Source organism: Cololabis saira, chromosome 8 (genome assembly GCF_033807715.1).
Source record: "Cololabis saira isolate AMF1-May2022 chromosome 8, fColSai1.1, whole genome shotgun sequence".
Classification (NCBI taxonomy): Eukaryota; Metazoa; Chordata; class Actinopteri; order Beloniformes; family Belonidae; genus Cololabis; species Cololabis saira.
The window spans coordinates 44,230,021-44,247,899 of NC_084594.1; the positions used below are offsets into that span (position 1 = coordinate 44,230,021).

A 17,879-nucleotide genomic window follows, 5' to 3' on the forward strand; every position below is an offset into this window, starting at 1 on the left:
AACCACAACCAAATTCACTCTATCCGGATGGCACAATTTAACTGGATAGTTTAAAAAAAAAAAAAACGAAATGAAATAGAGTAAGGCTGTTTTTAAAATGTAAGGAGTAAAAAGTACAGATAATTGCGTGAAAATGTAAGGAGTAAAAGTAAAAAAACGTCTGAAAAATAATTACTCCAGTGAAGTATACATAACCAAAATTTCTACTTAAGTAAGGTAATGAGGTATTTGTACTTTGTTACTTGACACATCTAGTTAAAGATTAGTTAGACATGCTTTCAGAAGGCTTATAGACACTATAGTTGGCTCACAGACAGATTTCCATGCACTTACATGATGAAGTTATCATAGGCAGGAGAGAGATTATGTGGGCTCACCAGCAGTTCTCATTTTCTTTTGTTTGAGACGTGTGACGTGGGGCCCTTTAGTTGATTGGTGTGAATTAATTAATTGGCTGGTTCCGCTGTGCCTCCTCTTTGCGCTCAACCTGCTGTAAACACTTTTGACAAACATTAGTATTTTCATACATTTCAGATTCTTTTTTTTTCTGCGTTATCCAGCCCTACCCTTTGTTGAGGGCAATTAGCAAATATATATTTTGCATGTACCCTGGAGGAAATCGATCGATCTGATCTTGTGACAGACCACAATTCTCTTTAGCTGTCAACATTATTTTAGCATAAAGTTCCCTGGGATTATCATCTACTTCCCTTTGAACTGTTAAGGCAATAAATATTGTAAAAAGGTCTGAGCTTGCTCTGGTGTGATTTTGACAACAGCTGTGGGATTAAAGGGAATTCTACAAGCATCAAGTACTTTGCGCATCAAGTACTTTACTTTTCAAATCATGTGGCAAAGTTAGTTTAACAGCTGTTTCCTCTAGCCAGTTTTGTTTATTTATTTAAAATCTCTTACTATTATTTGCCTCCAAATTTTGTAGGCAACAGATCTTGGATTTTTGTAAAATCCAGTCGTCATCAGAAGTGTCATCGTCACTTGATTCTTTAATCTGTTTGTCCGGATAAAGGTTTTGATTTGATCATTTAACTGGTTCTCTAATTTCATTTTTGTCTGCGTTGTGTTTTTAAATCCTTCTAGTAGAGCCATCAGCTTTTTATTTTGATCAGTAAACGAAGCTATTTGGGATTCTGCATTACGGCGTCTACTTTCATCCCTCCAAAGATCTGAGGGAGTTTGAAGTGCTTTTAGTTATTTTAACCATATTTAATACTAACTAAGTAACAAATAAAACTACCAAATAAAACTATCGGTACCGTGATTACCATACATGTATTTAAAAGGACCAGTCAACTCTTTCTCTGACTCTCTTACTGAAAAACTTCCCAAAAACTTTCCATTTTCTTTCTGTAAGATCCCTCCAAAAAAACTTTCAATTACAATTACTTTTACCCACAAATCACTTGCTAATTCTTCCAAACATCAGTCTACTTCAGAGCATACAAATCATTCCTGTTGATGCAAGGAGAGCACGTCAGATCCTTGCAGAAATGAAATATACCTCAAGTATTTGGGGAGAGCGAGTCATCCCCATTTATACAATAAAAACAGTTCCTCTACATACAGTATATGTCTATTTCTCACAAATATCTCAGTGTTCCAACACTTATGGACCTGAAGTCCTGCATATGCTTATAAGTCCCACTGGACTATTCTTTTGGTACTCAGACCAACCATGGCGTTCTGGCCATTTCTCTCTTTAATGTTACCCGAGATATTAAACCTTTTTAGAAGAGCGAGTCAAATTCTAAGGCAGGATAAGCAAAGAAAAAAATTCTCACAACACAATCAAATTCAAGTGTTATGAAATTGTCAGCATTCCTAAACATCTCTACAATAACCTTTCCCAATAACCCCTTGCTCACAACCACACAGCGGACTTACCTAAATTTCAGGATGATGTCAACCTTTTCTCTGGTACTCCAGTCCACAGACTTTCGACAACAACTCAGCAACAATAATTTGGGATTTTGCAAAAAATAAATTTTTAGATAGAGTCGCTGATTGTGCCATTGTTCTGGAAAAGGAGTTCCCATCGAAGGTCTATTGTCAATCCGGGTCACAGCACCAAATTGTTGAGGAATTTATCAAACCAGTTCAGAAGTCCGCTTTGTGGTATAGTGAGTTTTTATTCAGCAAGCAGGCGGTGAACGAACCTACACAGATCGTGTCTGAGTTGGTGTGCCGACCTCGAGTGATTTTGTAACAAGGTTTTTATACAAGAAGTTTAACGAACAAAAGGCAGGAATAAACAAGTCAAGTGAGAGACAAAAGTAATTTACAGTCAGATGTGATATGTGGCCAAATGTCATTATCAGACATTTGGCATGTCTGTCACAGACTTCTAAATTACCCCTAGGGTATTCTCGTGATTCATGTCTGTATGAACCAACTTCCAAGGTGTTGGGATCTGCACGGGGGGTAGAAAGCTGGGTAGGAAGTTGGAGCTACCTCAAAGGTGTTGAGTCCAGTTCAAAGCCCTGCAGGGGGCCACGTGCTGTCACAATGCTCCACACTCTGTAACACTGACTCTTTCTGCTGCAACCATCAGTTCCCTTTAGAGGCTAATATAGTGTAATTAATTTAATTAAACATGTCCAGAAGTTTATTTCTCCCTTTTCTCCTGGAAGAGATGTGTGATGATGTTTAAAGTGTAAAAGTGGGAGTTGAAGTTTAAAGTGCAGTCTGAGTGGAAGTGTAGCACCTCTCAAGTGGATGTGACCATGATGAGGTGCTGACCTGAGTTAGTTGCACCTTCAGAGAACTTGGGGTTCCTTTTAATAAAGTCAATAGAATTCACCTGATGTGCAAGTGATCGTTCACCTTTAACTAACATTTTCTTTCACTATGAGCGACTCTTCAATCATGAATTCCTGCTCTTCAACATACAATTACAAGTAATTCAATGTCTCTGAACTTACTTTTCCCTCTTTAAACCATTAAAGCCCAAATTACTGCCAATTTGCATTAACTACTTAAATGATCAAAAGTAGTCAATAAACACAGATCAGGAAAACATTTATTTAACTATGAACTTATTTATTCACATATCTTTTCTGAAACATTTATTTTAACAGAAGTCATCAACTGTTTCTTCTTCATTCAGGTTGGAGCGCTGCTGGTTGTCAGAGATCAGCTGTTCTTCTCTGGTCTCAGCTCTGAAGTCCAACCCCTATCATCTGAAACATCTGGACCTGAGCTGGAACCAGCTGCAGGATTCAGGAGTCAAACATCTGTGTGGTTTCCTGGAGAGTCCAGACTGCAGACTGGAGACTCTGAGGTCAGACATGTTTTAGTTGTGTGTTCATTAGATGAATCTGATGTGAAAGTTGTGATGACACTAACCTGCAGACATCAGGCTGATCTCCTGCTGATCCACACTGACCATTTTACTGCTCTGGTTTCTTCTTCTCTGGTGTCTTTGTGCAGCTTGCAGTGCTGCGGTCTGTCAGAGATCAGCTGTTCTTCTCTGGTCTCAGCTCTGAAGTCCAACCCCTCCCATCTGAAACATCTGGACCTGAGATTCAACTACAAGCTGCAGGCTGCAGATGTAGAGCAGCTGTCTGATCTGGTGGAGAGTCCAGACTACCAGCTGCAGACTCTCAGGTTGGTTCTGACTGGAGCTTTTAGAGTTTTCTTGGAGATTTTGGTTTCCTCAAACAGAGAAGACACCGTCAGTCCAGGTGAAGGTGTTTCAGGTATTGATCATCTGAACCTCCTGCTGCTTCTTCATCATTCAGTCACATTTCATGTGAAACCTGCTGTGATCTATATCTGTTCTGTTAGAACCACACACACCTCACCATCATACATGTGTGTTCCTGCTGTCATGAACGTCCAGACAGAACCTGACAGAACCAGAGAAAACTGAGTTACATATTCATCTTTAAATCATCTATGAAAGCCAATCTCTGACGGAGACAGACCCCTCCCCCGCTGAAGACAGGCATAGACCACACATGTCCTGAAGGAAGACGGGTTTCTGCTGATGGCTAACAAACTAACATTTAGTTCTGAGGTTTGAGCGGACTGCGCTGAAATGACGGCTGACCATGCGTAAAGAGCCCTCATCTAAATATTTATTGACCCAAATAGGAGTCAAAAGGGGTCAAGAGAGGCGATATGGTGACCATGCAGGGACGGACCACTTGTCCAGAAACCAGGAGGGGCTGTAGTTCGGTTAGTGTGAGGCAGAACACAGATCCAGGAACAGCAGGCCAGGGTCAGAACCGAAGAAAGGCAGTTAAGCTCAGACAGACGTACCGATCAGGGCTGGACCTCAAAACAGGTCCAAGGACACAGATCCGGTCCAGCATAGCAGTCCCAGGAGAACTGCTGGAGACCGGTATCTGCAGCGTGACCACAAACCCAATATGGCAGAGAGTGAGAGTTGCAGACGGGTTTAAATAGGAAGAGGAAGAGGTGAGGATGATGAGGGTGATCAGCTGGCAGGGAGAGATGCAGGAAACTCTTCATCTCCCTCCAGAAGGTTCCTTCATGGACCCGCTGTAGTCGCTGTGAGGTTGGGGTTTGTCGGTAGCGCCGTATCGCTTTACAGCAGGCGTTCTCCCCCTGGCTCCGCGCTGTTTGCACATTCACTGTCCCACATAAGAACATATTGTAAATGTGGCAGGGTGGAGGAGCTGCAGCCACTCCACCCTGCCACAGTAAAGTAAAGTTGTTGCTTGAGTCAACAATGGAAGCATCCAACAGCTCTCTCAGTCAGCAGCTCACCGGTCCAGAACTCATGAGTGACGTTCAGAAGCTTCCTGCAGCAGTTGTTGTCCTAGTTCTGGAGGAACGGAGACAAACGCTCGTTGATAAACCCTTCCCCACGCCAGAACCACCACAACGCATGTTTTCCCATGATGAGGCATTGTGACACCGTGGCTGACCTGAAACTCCAGCTTCCTACCCCCTGCAGGGGCGACACCTTGGAAGTAGCTTCAACAAAGACTTGAACCACCGGAATGCCATATGATGAAGTTCCTGACTGACTGATATGTTAATACCAACTCATTTGGCCACAGACTTGAACCACCAGAACACCCTATGGGGTAATTTAGAATTTAGTGACAGTCATGCCAAATGCCCGATAACTTGCCCGATAATTTGGCCACAGATCACATCCGACTGTAAATTGTTTTTGTATCTCACTTGGCTTGTTTATTCCTGCCTTTTGTGCCTTGAACTTACTGTATAAAGAGTCATGATTCCAACCACTCTGGGTCGGCACACCAACTCAGACCTGAACTGTGTCGGCCTGCTCACCGCCGGCTTACTGAATAAAACTCACTACACCACAGCGGACTTCTGAACTGGTTTTGATAATATTCTTCAACACCCATCAGCCTTTAACCCGTGTGGCGTCTGTGGACGCTGGCGTGCAGCCATCTATGGAGGGAAAAGAGCAGCAGAGGCGTGCAGAGAGCATGCAGGAAATAAGCACACAGGAAGTAACATTAGTCTGTCAATCAACACGCTTCTGATCATCCCAACCTTTATTCCAATAAAATAGATCTGTGTCTGTATAAGTAGATAAAGTTGTCATCCAGTGAAACGACCACCAGCTCTTCCTGCTGCTGCTCCCTCAGACAGTCGACACCAGATCATGGGGCAGAAGATGTTCAGCATCGTCATGTAGCCCTCCCAACCAATTCTATTCTATTTCAGCTTAGTCACGGCAAGATCCCTTATAGATAGTGAGCCCTGATGCATGGGAGCTGAATTGGAGGGAGCCCACGAAAATATGACAGTTTAACTGAGTTTACTTAACCTTAGAACGTATGACTGTCACTAGGGTGCAGAGAGGCCTGGTTAGCTGATCCAATAGCTACATTGTCATAATAAACACTCCCATGCATGTAGCTTTAACACACTACAGTCCTGATAACACCACACTTAAATAAACACTTATGACTGCAGATATGTTCAACAGGAATAACGTATTTATTTACATAACCCAAAAAAACATAGGGCATCACCCTTTAATTCAACCTGGTGACCCTTGAGCTCAATAATAAAATAAAAAAAGAAATAAAATGAATACCCCGGGGTTTTGTAAGTCAAAATGGTACCATATCGTTGGCGCGCTTGTTGAGTTGGAGCTCGTATCCTTGTGAAAGTGTTTCCCAGTACTCACGGATAGCCACAGTCCCCCAAACCCTCACTCAGAAGAGTAAGGTGGAAAACCCTGATGAAGAACCCGAACTCCGCCGTCACATCCCCATGCAGCGGCAGCAGCAGCGGTCCTCCTGGCGACAGCGTGGATCCTGAGCGCCCTCTACAGCAACAGCAGCTCAGCAGCAGGCAGGCGTGCAGGGTGTAGACACACTACGCACAAAGTTCCACAACGCTAATAACTTCACTGGTCATTCTCATAAATGTCCATATTGTTACCCGACCAAGAATGCTCATACTCACTCAGGAACCTCGGCGCACAATATGTCTTCCTCACACACACACACGCGGTATTCTCCCAGTTAACCAAGGCGTGGCTAACATTAGCTCTACAAGCACAATAATGGCGTCTCGGACATGCGGTCCTCTCTCCCGGCTCTATCAACTCTGAACTTGCTCACGTAACTCAATGGGTACCAATAACACTCAAAACAGACCCTCCGACTTAAAAGGTCAATAACCCAGTAATTTTAAACGGTCTCATTAAACCTCCAAATACTGTTAATTGTCGTTTTCTCTTTTCCTCGTCTCATCACCGTCACCAGCCTTCAGTCTCTCTCACGTCTCTCTCACGTCTCTCTTTAGCCCCGCCCCCTTCGAATCCGGTAGGTGGATTACATCCATCTCTGACAGGCACAGATTGGCTAAACACCAGATTGATACCTGGCTAATCAAATGACAAAACCCTGAAACATCATGAGACATTCACAGACCATGGAAAACATGGAACATTTCACTACTTTACCCAAATAACCATGGGACTCATTTAAACAGCAGTATCATATACTGAATATCTGTACACTCAAACATCATCATTTTTTTTTTTTAAATGTATTTATTAGATTTTCGTTTGCAGTTTCTAACAAGACAAACATCAGTCACTGTTACAGACAACAAAGCAAACTTTTTCTCCCCGTTCTCCCTCCCATCCCCTTGTCCCCTAGAAAGGAAAAAAAAAATAAAAAAATAAAGAAATAAAAGTAAAGTAAAAAATTAAAAGTAAATAAATAAATAAATAAGATAATATAAATAAATAAAAAATAAATAAATAATAATAATAAAAGAGCAAAAGGGGGAAAAACATTAATAGATATAGTATTGATTAAGAAACACTTAAACATAGATATCCATTAAATAAGTACCCTGGATGTGATACAGTATACAGTATATGCATGCCCGTGTGAATACAGACATACATACAAATGCATGCATACAAATATTGAGATCAGTTATGACATTGATGTATTTCAAGGATATTTTCAGGCCATTATATCACCCCACATGAATATTCTACTCCCTCTAAGCCTCCTCCTGCTGAAGTAAGTTACCAACATTAGTATCATGTCTTAAAAAACATATAAAAGGTCTCCAGATGTCGTCAAAAACATGTTGCTTCCGTCTGATAATGTAGGTTATCTTTTCCATTGTCATGTTTAAAGCCATCTCTTTAATCCATCTTCCGATTCTTGGTCCATCAACATTCTTCCAATTAAGGGAAATGATACGTTTCGCTTGTAATATACACATATCTACAAGTCTAGATTCTTTATTTTGTAGTTTTGGCGTAGTTGGGTATATACCCAGAATAAAAAACCTTGGATCCATTGGTAACTTTTTGCCTAATATCTGATCAATCATATTAATAATATCCTGCCAGAAGGATTTCACTTTCACACATTCCCATATGCAGTGGTACAACGTTCTTCTTGCTTCGTTGCACTTAATACATGTATCAGGGATGTTATCATTAAACTTGTGCAGTTTGACTGGGGTTATGTATGTACGCATCAGCCATTTATACTGAATAAGTTTCAGGTTGCTATTAATTGTTTGTTTCTGAGCTTTCATACATGCCCCCTTCCAGTCTTGCAGTGATATTACATCCCCTATGTCTTCCATCCACAATTGCAGCCTATGTTTTGAAGATTCATCGGACCCGGATACGGGCAAATCATACAGGGATGAAATTAAGCCTTTATCATAGCAATGTCCTATAATTGCTGTTTCTAATAAGGTAGTAATAGGTATGTCTAACGAATAGTTTTGAGATGATGATATAAAATTTCTAATTTGAAGGTATTTAAAGAAATGCGTTTTTGGGATGTTGTATTTGGTTGATATTTCTGGAAAGGACATAAATACACCATCTTTCCTATACATATCTTGCACTGCCCTTAATCCCCCATCAGCCCATTTTCGAAATCCTGGGTCGCTACTCCCTGGTTTGAAATTGGCATTACCCCAGATAGGACTGAAATGTGACCAGGATGGATTGATGTTCAAATATTTACAAGTATCAAACCAAATGTCAATCATATTTAAAACAATAGGGTTGTTCGTATTTTCCTCAAACTTTTCCGATCCGCTGAATACAAGAACAAGTGAAGTGGTAAGCTAGGCCTCACCGAGTAGGATTCCAAGTCTTTCCAGGCAGGAGTGTTTTTAGAGGAGAAGTAAAACATGATGGACCGCAGTTGGGCTGCCCAGTAGTACCACTGTATGTTTGGGCACTGAAGGCCTCCTCAGTCATATGGTAGATATATTAAAGATAAACGTAATCTTGGACGTTTATTTTGCCAAATAAAGTTGGTAAACATTTTTTTAGTTCTAGCAAACAAGGATGAAGGAGGTGGTAGAGGGATATTTTGGAATAAATAAAGATATTTAGGGAGGATGTTCATTTTTAGGATATTTATCCTGCCAATCATTGATATTGGTAATGCTGTCCAACGTTCAAGAGATGAGGTCGTGGTTTTCTGGAGGGAGTCATAATTTATTTGAGAAATCTTGTTCACCTCAGGGACAATTTTTATACCCAAATATGTAAAATTATCTGTAGAGTCAAAAGGAGATAGGGGAGCATTGTGATTTATCCTGTCTCACTCATTAAGTAACATTATAGAAGATTTGGAGTAATTAATTTTGTATCCTGACATTTTTCCAAAGGTTTCAATAAGATCTACAAGTGCTGGAATGGAGCTGTTTAATTTTTTCAGGAACAAAATTACATCATCAGCAAAAAGTGCTATTTTATGTTCCAACTGACCTTCCCATATTCCATAAATATTTGTGTGCGTCCTAATTGCTATTGCAAGTGGTTCTATTGCAAGAATGAACAATAATGGGGATAGAGGGCTTCCTTGTGGGCAACTCCTAGAAACAGTAAAAGGTTTAGAGACCACATTATTAGTCAAAACAGTTGCAGTGAGTCCTGTACAAAGTAATCTGACCCATTTACAAAATGTATCTCCAAATCCAAAGCGGGCCAGCACTTATAACATAACATACATATAAGGCCATTCGACTCGGTCGAACGACTTCTGCGCATCAAGTGAGAGCAAGGCCGTGTCTTTCGCCGCTCTTTGACTGTGTAAGATATTCAGTACACGCCTGACATTATGAAACCCTTGTCTACCTTGGATGAATCCATTTTGATCCCCTCCCACCAATTGAGGAAGTTGGCCTTCTAATCTTCTTGCAAGAACTTTACATAATATTTTTACATCTGAATTTAGGAGACTAATTGGCCGCATATTTTCACATCTTGTATTTGGTTTTCCCGGTTTTGGAAGCAGCGTAATTAGTGCAACCCTCATGGATGCAGGGAGGAGACCATTCCCGAAGGATTCCTGAAACATCTCCAATAAGGGTGTCACCAATTTGGATTGAAATGTTTTATATAGGTCTATGGGAATTCCATCAAGGCCTGCTGCTTTCCCAGCCTTCATAGAGCCTATCGCCTCTGCTATCTCCTGTTGTGTTATTTCTTCATCTAATATCTTGTTCTCCTCCTCAGAAAGTTTAGGGATATCTAGGTCATTCAAGAATGTTGTCTGCCCATCCAAGTTGGGAGAGCACTCAGAGCTATACAGTCTCTCATAGAAAACCCTGAATGTCTCACTAATTTCTTACGGGTTAACGATCGTTTTCCCATTTGGAGCTTCTATATAGTTAATTGACCTTTCTGTTTGTTGTTGTTTAATACGCCATGCTAATATTTTCCTGGATTTCTCCCCTTGTTCATAGTATGATTGTTTGAGTTTCAATAGGTTGGCGGCTGCTTTATTAGCTGATATTTCATTATACTGAGATCTGAGAGTAAGAAGTTCTGTATGCATATCTGGTGTGCTAGATTTATTTTGATACAGATCAGTTTCGAGTTTTTTAATTTTTTCTTCTAGCGTCCTCATTTCAAGTTGTGCTCTCTTTTTTTTTGAACTAGTGAAACAAATGATTTGTCCCCTTATAAAGGCCTTAAATGCCTCCCACCTTATACTAGCCGACGTTTCAGAAGTGTTACATTCAAAATACAAGTCAATTTGTTTATTTAAGAAATCTACAAATGCAGGGTTCATAAGCCACTCTGGTTGAAGCCTCCAATTTGGGGGGTCTCTTACAAGCTGTTCATCTTCATATATCATAGAAATTGCTGCATGGTCAGATAGGACTATGCTGCTATACTGGCACTCTTAAACCTTGGAAACAAATAATGCCGAAATCAGGAAATAATCTATACGCGAATGAGTTTTATAGGTACTAGAATAACAGGAATATTCCACTGCATCTGGGTTTCCGTATCTCCAAATATCCAATAAATTTAGCTCTTTTATAAAATGGTGTATTATCTTCCTTGACTTGGTATGGGTATTGTCAAAGCCCGAAGATCTATCACTTGATGGGTCCAGCGTGCAGTTGAAGTCACCAGCTACCACATAGTTTCCAGAGAGATTTGAAATTGTCAGGAATAAATTGTTATAGAATTTGGGGTCATCTTCATTTGGACCGTAAATATTTATCAGATTTATATTTTCAGATAATAAAGTCCCTTGGACTATAATATATCTGCCAGCCGGGTCCACTATAACATTACGAATTTGGAAGGGGACTGATTTATGGATCAGTATCATGACTCCTCTAGAATGAGTAGTATAAGGAGCAGAAAACACCTGACCTTGCCACCTTCTCCTTATCTTAGAGATATCCCCGCTCATCAAATGAGTTTCCTGTAAGAAAACTATTTTTGATTGTAAGAATTTTATCCTGCTCATCACTTGTTTTATCTTTGCAATTTTATTCAAACCTCTACAGTTCCATGAGGTGAGTTTTACCTTAAAACTATCAGACATAAGTTATTTGGTTTGTGTTGGTAGTGCAGTGGAGACAACCCCCCTCCCAAAAGAAAAAAGAAAAGAAAAAAAAAAAAAAGGGAAAACGAAAAAATAAATGGAGAAAAAATAGGGACCGCCCCCCCACCCCCACCCCTCTTTTCCAGGTACCATGTTGCCATAGGAGTACCTCTTTCCCTCCCCTTCTTTAACAACCGCTTATGAAAGGTCCTACCTCCCTAACTTATTCTTTAAACTCTTAACTGCTTATATACAATACTAACCATTTTACCTCTACTTCTTATTATTGAATGAATTCACTTTTCCAACCTGAACACAAGATTGCAGTAAACCAACTGACAAAACGTGAACATCAGGGCAACTTGTCACATACCTGTTGTTCAACAGTGAGGATGGCGAAATTCCTCAACTAACTATGAAGCGTTGGCGCCATCTAGGGGTCATAATGTGGCCGACATCTCTCTCTGTGGTTCACGCATTTGAATGAATAAACATCGGAGATTTGTCTTTTCTTAAAGTCCGTTTTAAATCCCGTCCTTAGGGATAATTATAAACAGAAATCAGCCATAAAAAAAATTAAAATAGAGACCTCATCCTCATGTCCCTCAGATAGACTGGAGAAAGTTCTCCACTTCAACCGGAGTTTGGAAAAGATGAGATCTGTCATTATGCGTCACCAGGGGCCGCGCTGGGAAGATGATCCTGTGTTTATTGATCCCCTTATCTCGCAGCTTCTTTCGCACCTCATCGTAGCTTCTATGCATCTTGTGAACTCCAGCAGACAGGTCCGGGTGAAAGCGAACTTGCTTCTCATCATAAAGGATTTTCCCTTTTATTCGCGCTGCCCTCAGCACCCGCTCCTTGTCTCTGAAATTCAACACTTTCATGATAAGAGTCCTTGGACGTCCCGTGCTTGAGTCCGAAGGAAGGGTACCGATTCTGTGCGCTCGTTCAATTACCGGAGCGTCCCGCGGCTCCAGCCCCAGAGCCTCCGGCAACCACCTCTCCAGGAATGCTGCAGCATCTTGGCCCTCCGCTTTCTCCGGTAGGCCGACCAGTCTCACGTTGTTGCGTCTGCTTCTACATTCCAGGTCTTCAACTTTATCAGTGAGAGCTTTCACCGTGTTTTCCAGTGTGCCGACTTTAGTTAATAGCTCATTAACGTTATCTTCAGCATCCGAAATCCTTTGCTCAGCGTGTGTAATGCGCCCCGTGCATTCCTGCACCTGCTTTTTCACCTCAGTAACTGTAAGTTGTACACCGTCGATTTTTTTATAAAGTCCATTTTTCAAAGAAATTATGGCTTTCATGATATCTTCGTTGGTTTTCTCGCCTGAAATATCGGTAGATGTTTCACCATCTTCTTACTCGACATCCTCCGCCATGAGTGACATGGCGTCGCTCGTTTCTTCCCCCTCGGAAAGTTTGCCTTCGTATCGTGGTTTTTGTTTGTCTTTTTTTATGCCTTTTGGTGGCATTTTTCCATCCAGATAATCTTATCCTCACGTTGCCCAAGTTTAAATCAGGTTTTGGTTAATTCTGTAGGATTTTTTACAAGCTAGCAGCAGAGTTCAAAAAGTTGCAACTACCTAGTTCCTCGCCATAACCGGAAGTCCAAACATCATCATTTTTTTTTTTTTTTTTTTTCTTCCCTTGTCTGCACACATATTAATGATTGATACAATGACGGTAGAAACCAAAAGTATATATATGTGCATTATTACTATATTTAATATATATACATATATATACGCATATACGAGATCACCCCCCCCCCGCCCCCACTAGGTAACGAAGCCAATAATAGGGGACCACAGAGAGTGCAATTCAGCCGAATGTTGTTCAGTGGAGGCAGACATTATCTCACTACTAATATGGTCTGATAAAAGATTCCTAAAATGGTTGATACATAAACTGGATTTTTGTTTCCAATTTACTAGAATGGTTTTCTTTGCGATACATAAGGCAGTGAGAACCCGGTGTGTCCAATTAGGTTCTATTTGAGTGTCTCCCAGGTGACCTAATATACATACCGTGGGGCACACTGGGATTCTGTGGTTGATCCATGTGGATAAATCCTCACAAATCTCCTTCCAGAACCTCTGTACCGGTGTACAGAACCATAAAGCATGCATATAATTATCAGGAGTGTTCTCTGTGCACTGTGAACAGATATTAGAGGTGACAAAGCCCATCTGGAACATCCTTTGTCCAGTATAATGTATTCTATGAAGAACTTTGTACTGTATAAGTTGTAAGTTTGGGTTTTTAGTCATAGTAAACGTATTTAAGCATATTTGTGACCAAGAAAACTGGTCGGTATTCAGAGAGAGATCCGCCTCCCACTTGGAGATCGGGAGAGAGACTGAATCGTCCAGTTTAGACACTAACCTCTGGAGTTTTGATAACAACTTTAAAGTGCTTAGATTCAATAAATCTGTTATCTTAGCGGGAAGTTGTAAATCTAATTGGCTAATTTTGTATGTTTTATTTATTATGGCCTTAAGTTGTTGATACTCTAAAAATGTATTCCTGCTAACTCCGTATTGAACAATAAGTGTATTGAAAGGTACAAACTGTCCTCCTACAATTACGTGCTGTAAATACCGTATTCCTTGATCTCTCCATTGAACGAAATTAACCATCTTTTTATCATTTTTCACGATGTCTCGGTTGTTCCATATGGGTGTACGGTCACATGGAAAAAGTGAAATTTTAGCTACTTTGAGAAATTCCCACCAAGCTGATAAAGTTGTGCTAATATTAATGCTTTTGAAACATTGATGATGTTTGATACTTTGACTAATGAATGGTAACTCTGAGATTTCTAGTTCATTACAAAACACTTGCTCTGAGTCCAGCCATTGACTATCTAAAGGATGATCTTTTGACCATTTTACAATATACTGTAATTTATTACATCATCATTTATAGCAGGGCGCTACAGTCATATATCCAATCTCACAATCAACAAGACCAAACTGCTGTTTTCTTCATGAAGACTCTCCAAAGACTGTAAAATAAGTCACATCTGTGACTCCGCGGAGCTAAAAGTAAGACGTACATGTATAATCAGCTGAGAGAGTAAAATGTAGTTTGTCATTTTGAACAACAAAGTACTTTGTTTACTTTCAGGAATATTGTTGAATAGTGTTTAATAATCTCATTACTATCAGTGGGATGATGCAGGTCCTGTATGGCTTTCTCCAGAACCTCTTGTGTTTGATTGTGATAAGTCTGTCATTTGTGTTTCATCCATTATTAACAGAAATATGATAAAATAATTAAATAATTCTGATTAAAATACCAACACATTGATGAATGTTGAATTTGATGGCATGATCCATGATCCCCCGATAGTAATCAGAGTACTCACCACTGTTCTATAATACTTTACCACATTCCTGAAAGTAAACATAGTACTTTGTTGGCTGTCGTTAAAAATGATAATCTGATCAAAGAGATGATCCAGTATCTCCGTCCTGTGTTTAATGTGGAAGCTTCAAGAATCCTGACAGACGTGTTTCTGAACTGTGGAGTTTCTGAGTGAACATGAGGGAAGATCATGGAAACGCCAGGCAGAAAGAACTGGGCCAGGATTTGGACCAGGAACCTTCTGACTGTGAAGCTCCAGTGTTGCCCACCACACCACCCTGAACGGAGGAGGAGAAAACACTCATCTAGATGTTTATCTGTGTTTTATTCTTTCTCCAGATCGGAGCGCTGCAGTTTGTCAGAGATCAGATGTCGTCCTCTGGTCTCAGTTCTGGAGTCAAACCCGTCTGATCTGAAATATCTGGACCTGAGTGGGAACCATATGCAGGATTCAGATGTGAAGCAGCTGTGTGGTCTTCTGGAGAGTCCAGACTGCAGACTGGAGACTCTGAGGTTTGTTCTTTGACTGAAGTTGTAAAAGTTTTGAGTCCTGCAGCCACAAACACCTGAGCTGCTCTGAACCATCCTGGTGTCTGGACTAATCTGCTCCTGACATCATTAGAAACAAGCCGAAGTGTCTGCAGGCTGCTTTTCTCTCCATTGAGCACAAGGGTGCAGTATAGAGTGGTGAACGATATTCCCTCAACAAAGACGTCTTCATTCCATCCCAACATGAACTGAACCTGTGCAGGAGAATGTTTGTTTGTGCAAAGATCATGCAGCATCGTCTACAAACATCTTCATCTGTCATCTGTCCAAGATGTTTCATCTGATCCCAAACACTGAGATTCTAACGTTTGTACCGACTGGGATATGAGTTTGTATAGATGGATCCACTGGTGAAGCTGCAGAGCTGAAGTCACTACATCTTTATTGGAGCAGCAGCAGGATGTCATGAATATCAGAATCAGAGCCATGTTTATTTGGCCAAGTCAGGTCAAACAAGACAGGGAATTGGACTCGGTTATTTTCGCTCACTGTACAGTAAATAGACAAATGGCTCTTTACATATATACAATTTAAAAGTGAAAGGTGCAGCAGTATGAAGTACACATGGTTATTGAAAGGTGCATTGTTACAGCATATGATTGTGGTTATTAGGGCCCGAGGCCCTATTGTATCTGTAGGAATTTTTTTTTTTTTTTCCTTCTTCATCCAATGAAATGAGGGCCTTTTTTCCCCCTAAACGTGCCCCAAAAGTCACCAAATTTTGCACATAAAGCCAGGCCTGGCGAAAAATTTGATATTTAATAGTTTGCATTAATTGCCGTGGCAAAATGGCTCAACAGCGCCCCCTAGAAAAATTTGTGCCTCAAGCCCCACAATATGGTTTGACGTACATGCACGAAAATCGCTACACACCTGTATCATGTCGCAACTTAAAGAAAAGTCTCTTGGCGCCATGGCCAAAACCGAACAGGAAGTCAGCCATTTTGAATTAATCGTGTAATTTTGGCACGATTTATGCCACTCCTTCGGCAGTTAATACGGCCCGAACCGTAATGTGCACCCAGGTGTGTTATACATTTAAATGTGCGTCTCCATCCTGCGACAACGCGCATTACTTTTTTCAGTCAAAAGCGTTACCGTAGATGCCAAAAAGCCAAAAAGGTTTTGGCGTACAGGGCTCTGTAGCGCCGTCCAGAGGGAGTTCAAACAGACTGTGTCCTGGGAGTGAGGGGTCTGCAGAGATGTTACCTGCCCATTTCCTGGTCCTGGACCGGTACAGGTCCTGGATAGATGGGAGTGCTGGTGGGTTTTTCCTGAAATCCACTGTCATCTCCACAGTCTTGAGCGGGTTCAGCTCCAGGTGGTTCCGACTGCACCAGTGGACGAACTGTTCCACCTCCTGTCTGGACACGGACCGGATCAGGCCCATGATGCTCCCCAGCCTCACCTGCTGCCTCCTGTCACTCAGGAAGCTGGTGATCCACTGACAGGTGGGGGCAGGCACGGTGAGCTGGGTGAGCTTCTGGTGGAGGATTGCGGGAGCGATCGTGTTGAACGCTGAGCTGAAGTCCACGAACAGGATCCTCACATACGTCCCTGGGGTGTTGAGGTGACGCAGGATGTAGTGCAGTCCGATGTTGACTGCGTCATCCACCGACCCTTTGCCTGGAAGACAAACTGCAGGGGGTCGAGCAGGGAGCCTGTGATGTCCTTCAGGTGGCTCAGCACCAGCCGCTCAAAGGATTTCATGACCACACATGTCAGGCTGACAGGCCTGTAGTCATTTAGTCCTGTAATGGTGGGTTTCTTGGAGACTGGGATGATGGTGGAGCTTTTGAAGCATGAGGGCACCTCACCCAGCTCCAGGGACCGGTTGAAGATCCGTGTAAAGGTGGGAGCCAGTTGCTCGGCGCAGGCTCTCAGGCAGGAGGGAGACATGCCGTATGGGCCTGGAGCCTTCCTGACCTTCTGCCTCCTGAACAGCCGACACACCTCCTCTTCAAAGATCCTAAGTGCAGGCAGGTTGTCAGGTGGGGGGGTTTGGGGATGGCTGTGGTGAGGTGTGAATAAGCGGGCAGTTGGGAGGGGTGGTGGGGGTTGATGGTGGTGTAGAGAGTCCTGCTGTGCTGCTGGCCTGTTCATCAAACCTGCAGTGGAAACTGTTCAGCTGGTTTGCAAGCCTGAGGCTGCCTGCAGGGTGTGGAGATATTCTTTTGAACCCGGTGATGTCATGCAGACCTCTCCACACAGAAGAGCGGTCAGGGTTGGCAGAGAGGCGACTCTCCAGTCTTTCTCCATAGCTCCTCTTTGCTTTTCTGATCTCCCTTGAATATTGATGAAGCTCTTTTTCACTGGTTCTGTTGGACTGTTGGAACCTGCATGCTGGTGGCTTCAGCTCACATCTTTTATTCTTCATTCAGGTTGGAGAGATGCAGGATGTCAGAGATCAGCTGTTCTTCTCTGGTCTCAGCTCTGAAGTCCAACCCCTCCCATCTGAAACATCTGAAACATCTGGACATGAGTTACAACAACCTGCAGGATTCAGGAGTGAAACATCTGTGTGGTTTCCTGGAGAGTCCAGACTGCAGACTGGAGACTCTGAGGTCAGACATGTTTTAGTTGTGTTATCAGATGAATCTGATGTGAAAGTTGTGTTGACACTAACCTGCA

The 17,879-nt window shown here is 41.8% G+C and overlaps 1 protein-coding gene across 2 annotated transcripts in view; it reads left to right on the forward strand.

Annotated features, from left to right (window-relative positions):
- Positions 1-17,879, forward strand: part of LOC133449001 (NACHT, LRR and PYD domains-containing protein 14-like) — a 62,559-nt gene that overhangs the window by 21,369 nt on the left and 23,311 nt on the right. For both annotated transcript variants that reach the window (XM_061728060.1, XM_061728061.1), the window contains exons 8-11: positions 3,125-3,298; positions 3,448-3,624; positions 15,039-15,212; positions 17,630-17,812. In XM_061728060.1, the coding sequence (XP_061584044.1) occupies positions 3,125-3,298; positions 3,448-3,624; positions 15,039-15,212; positions 17,630-17,812 (708 nt within the window). The remainder of the gene's footprint in view (positions 1-3,124; positions 3,299-3,447; positions 3,625-15,038; positions 15,213-17,629; positions 17,813-17,879) is intronic.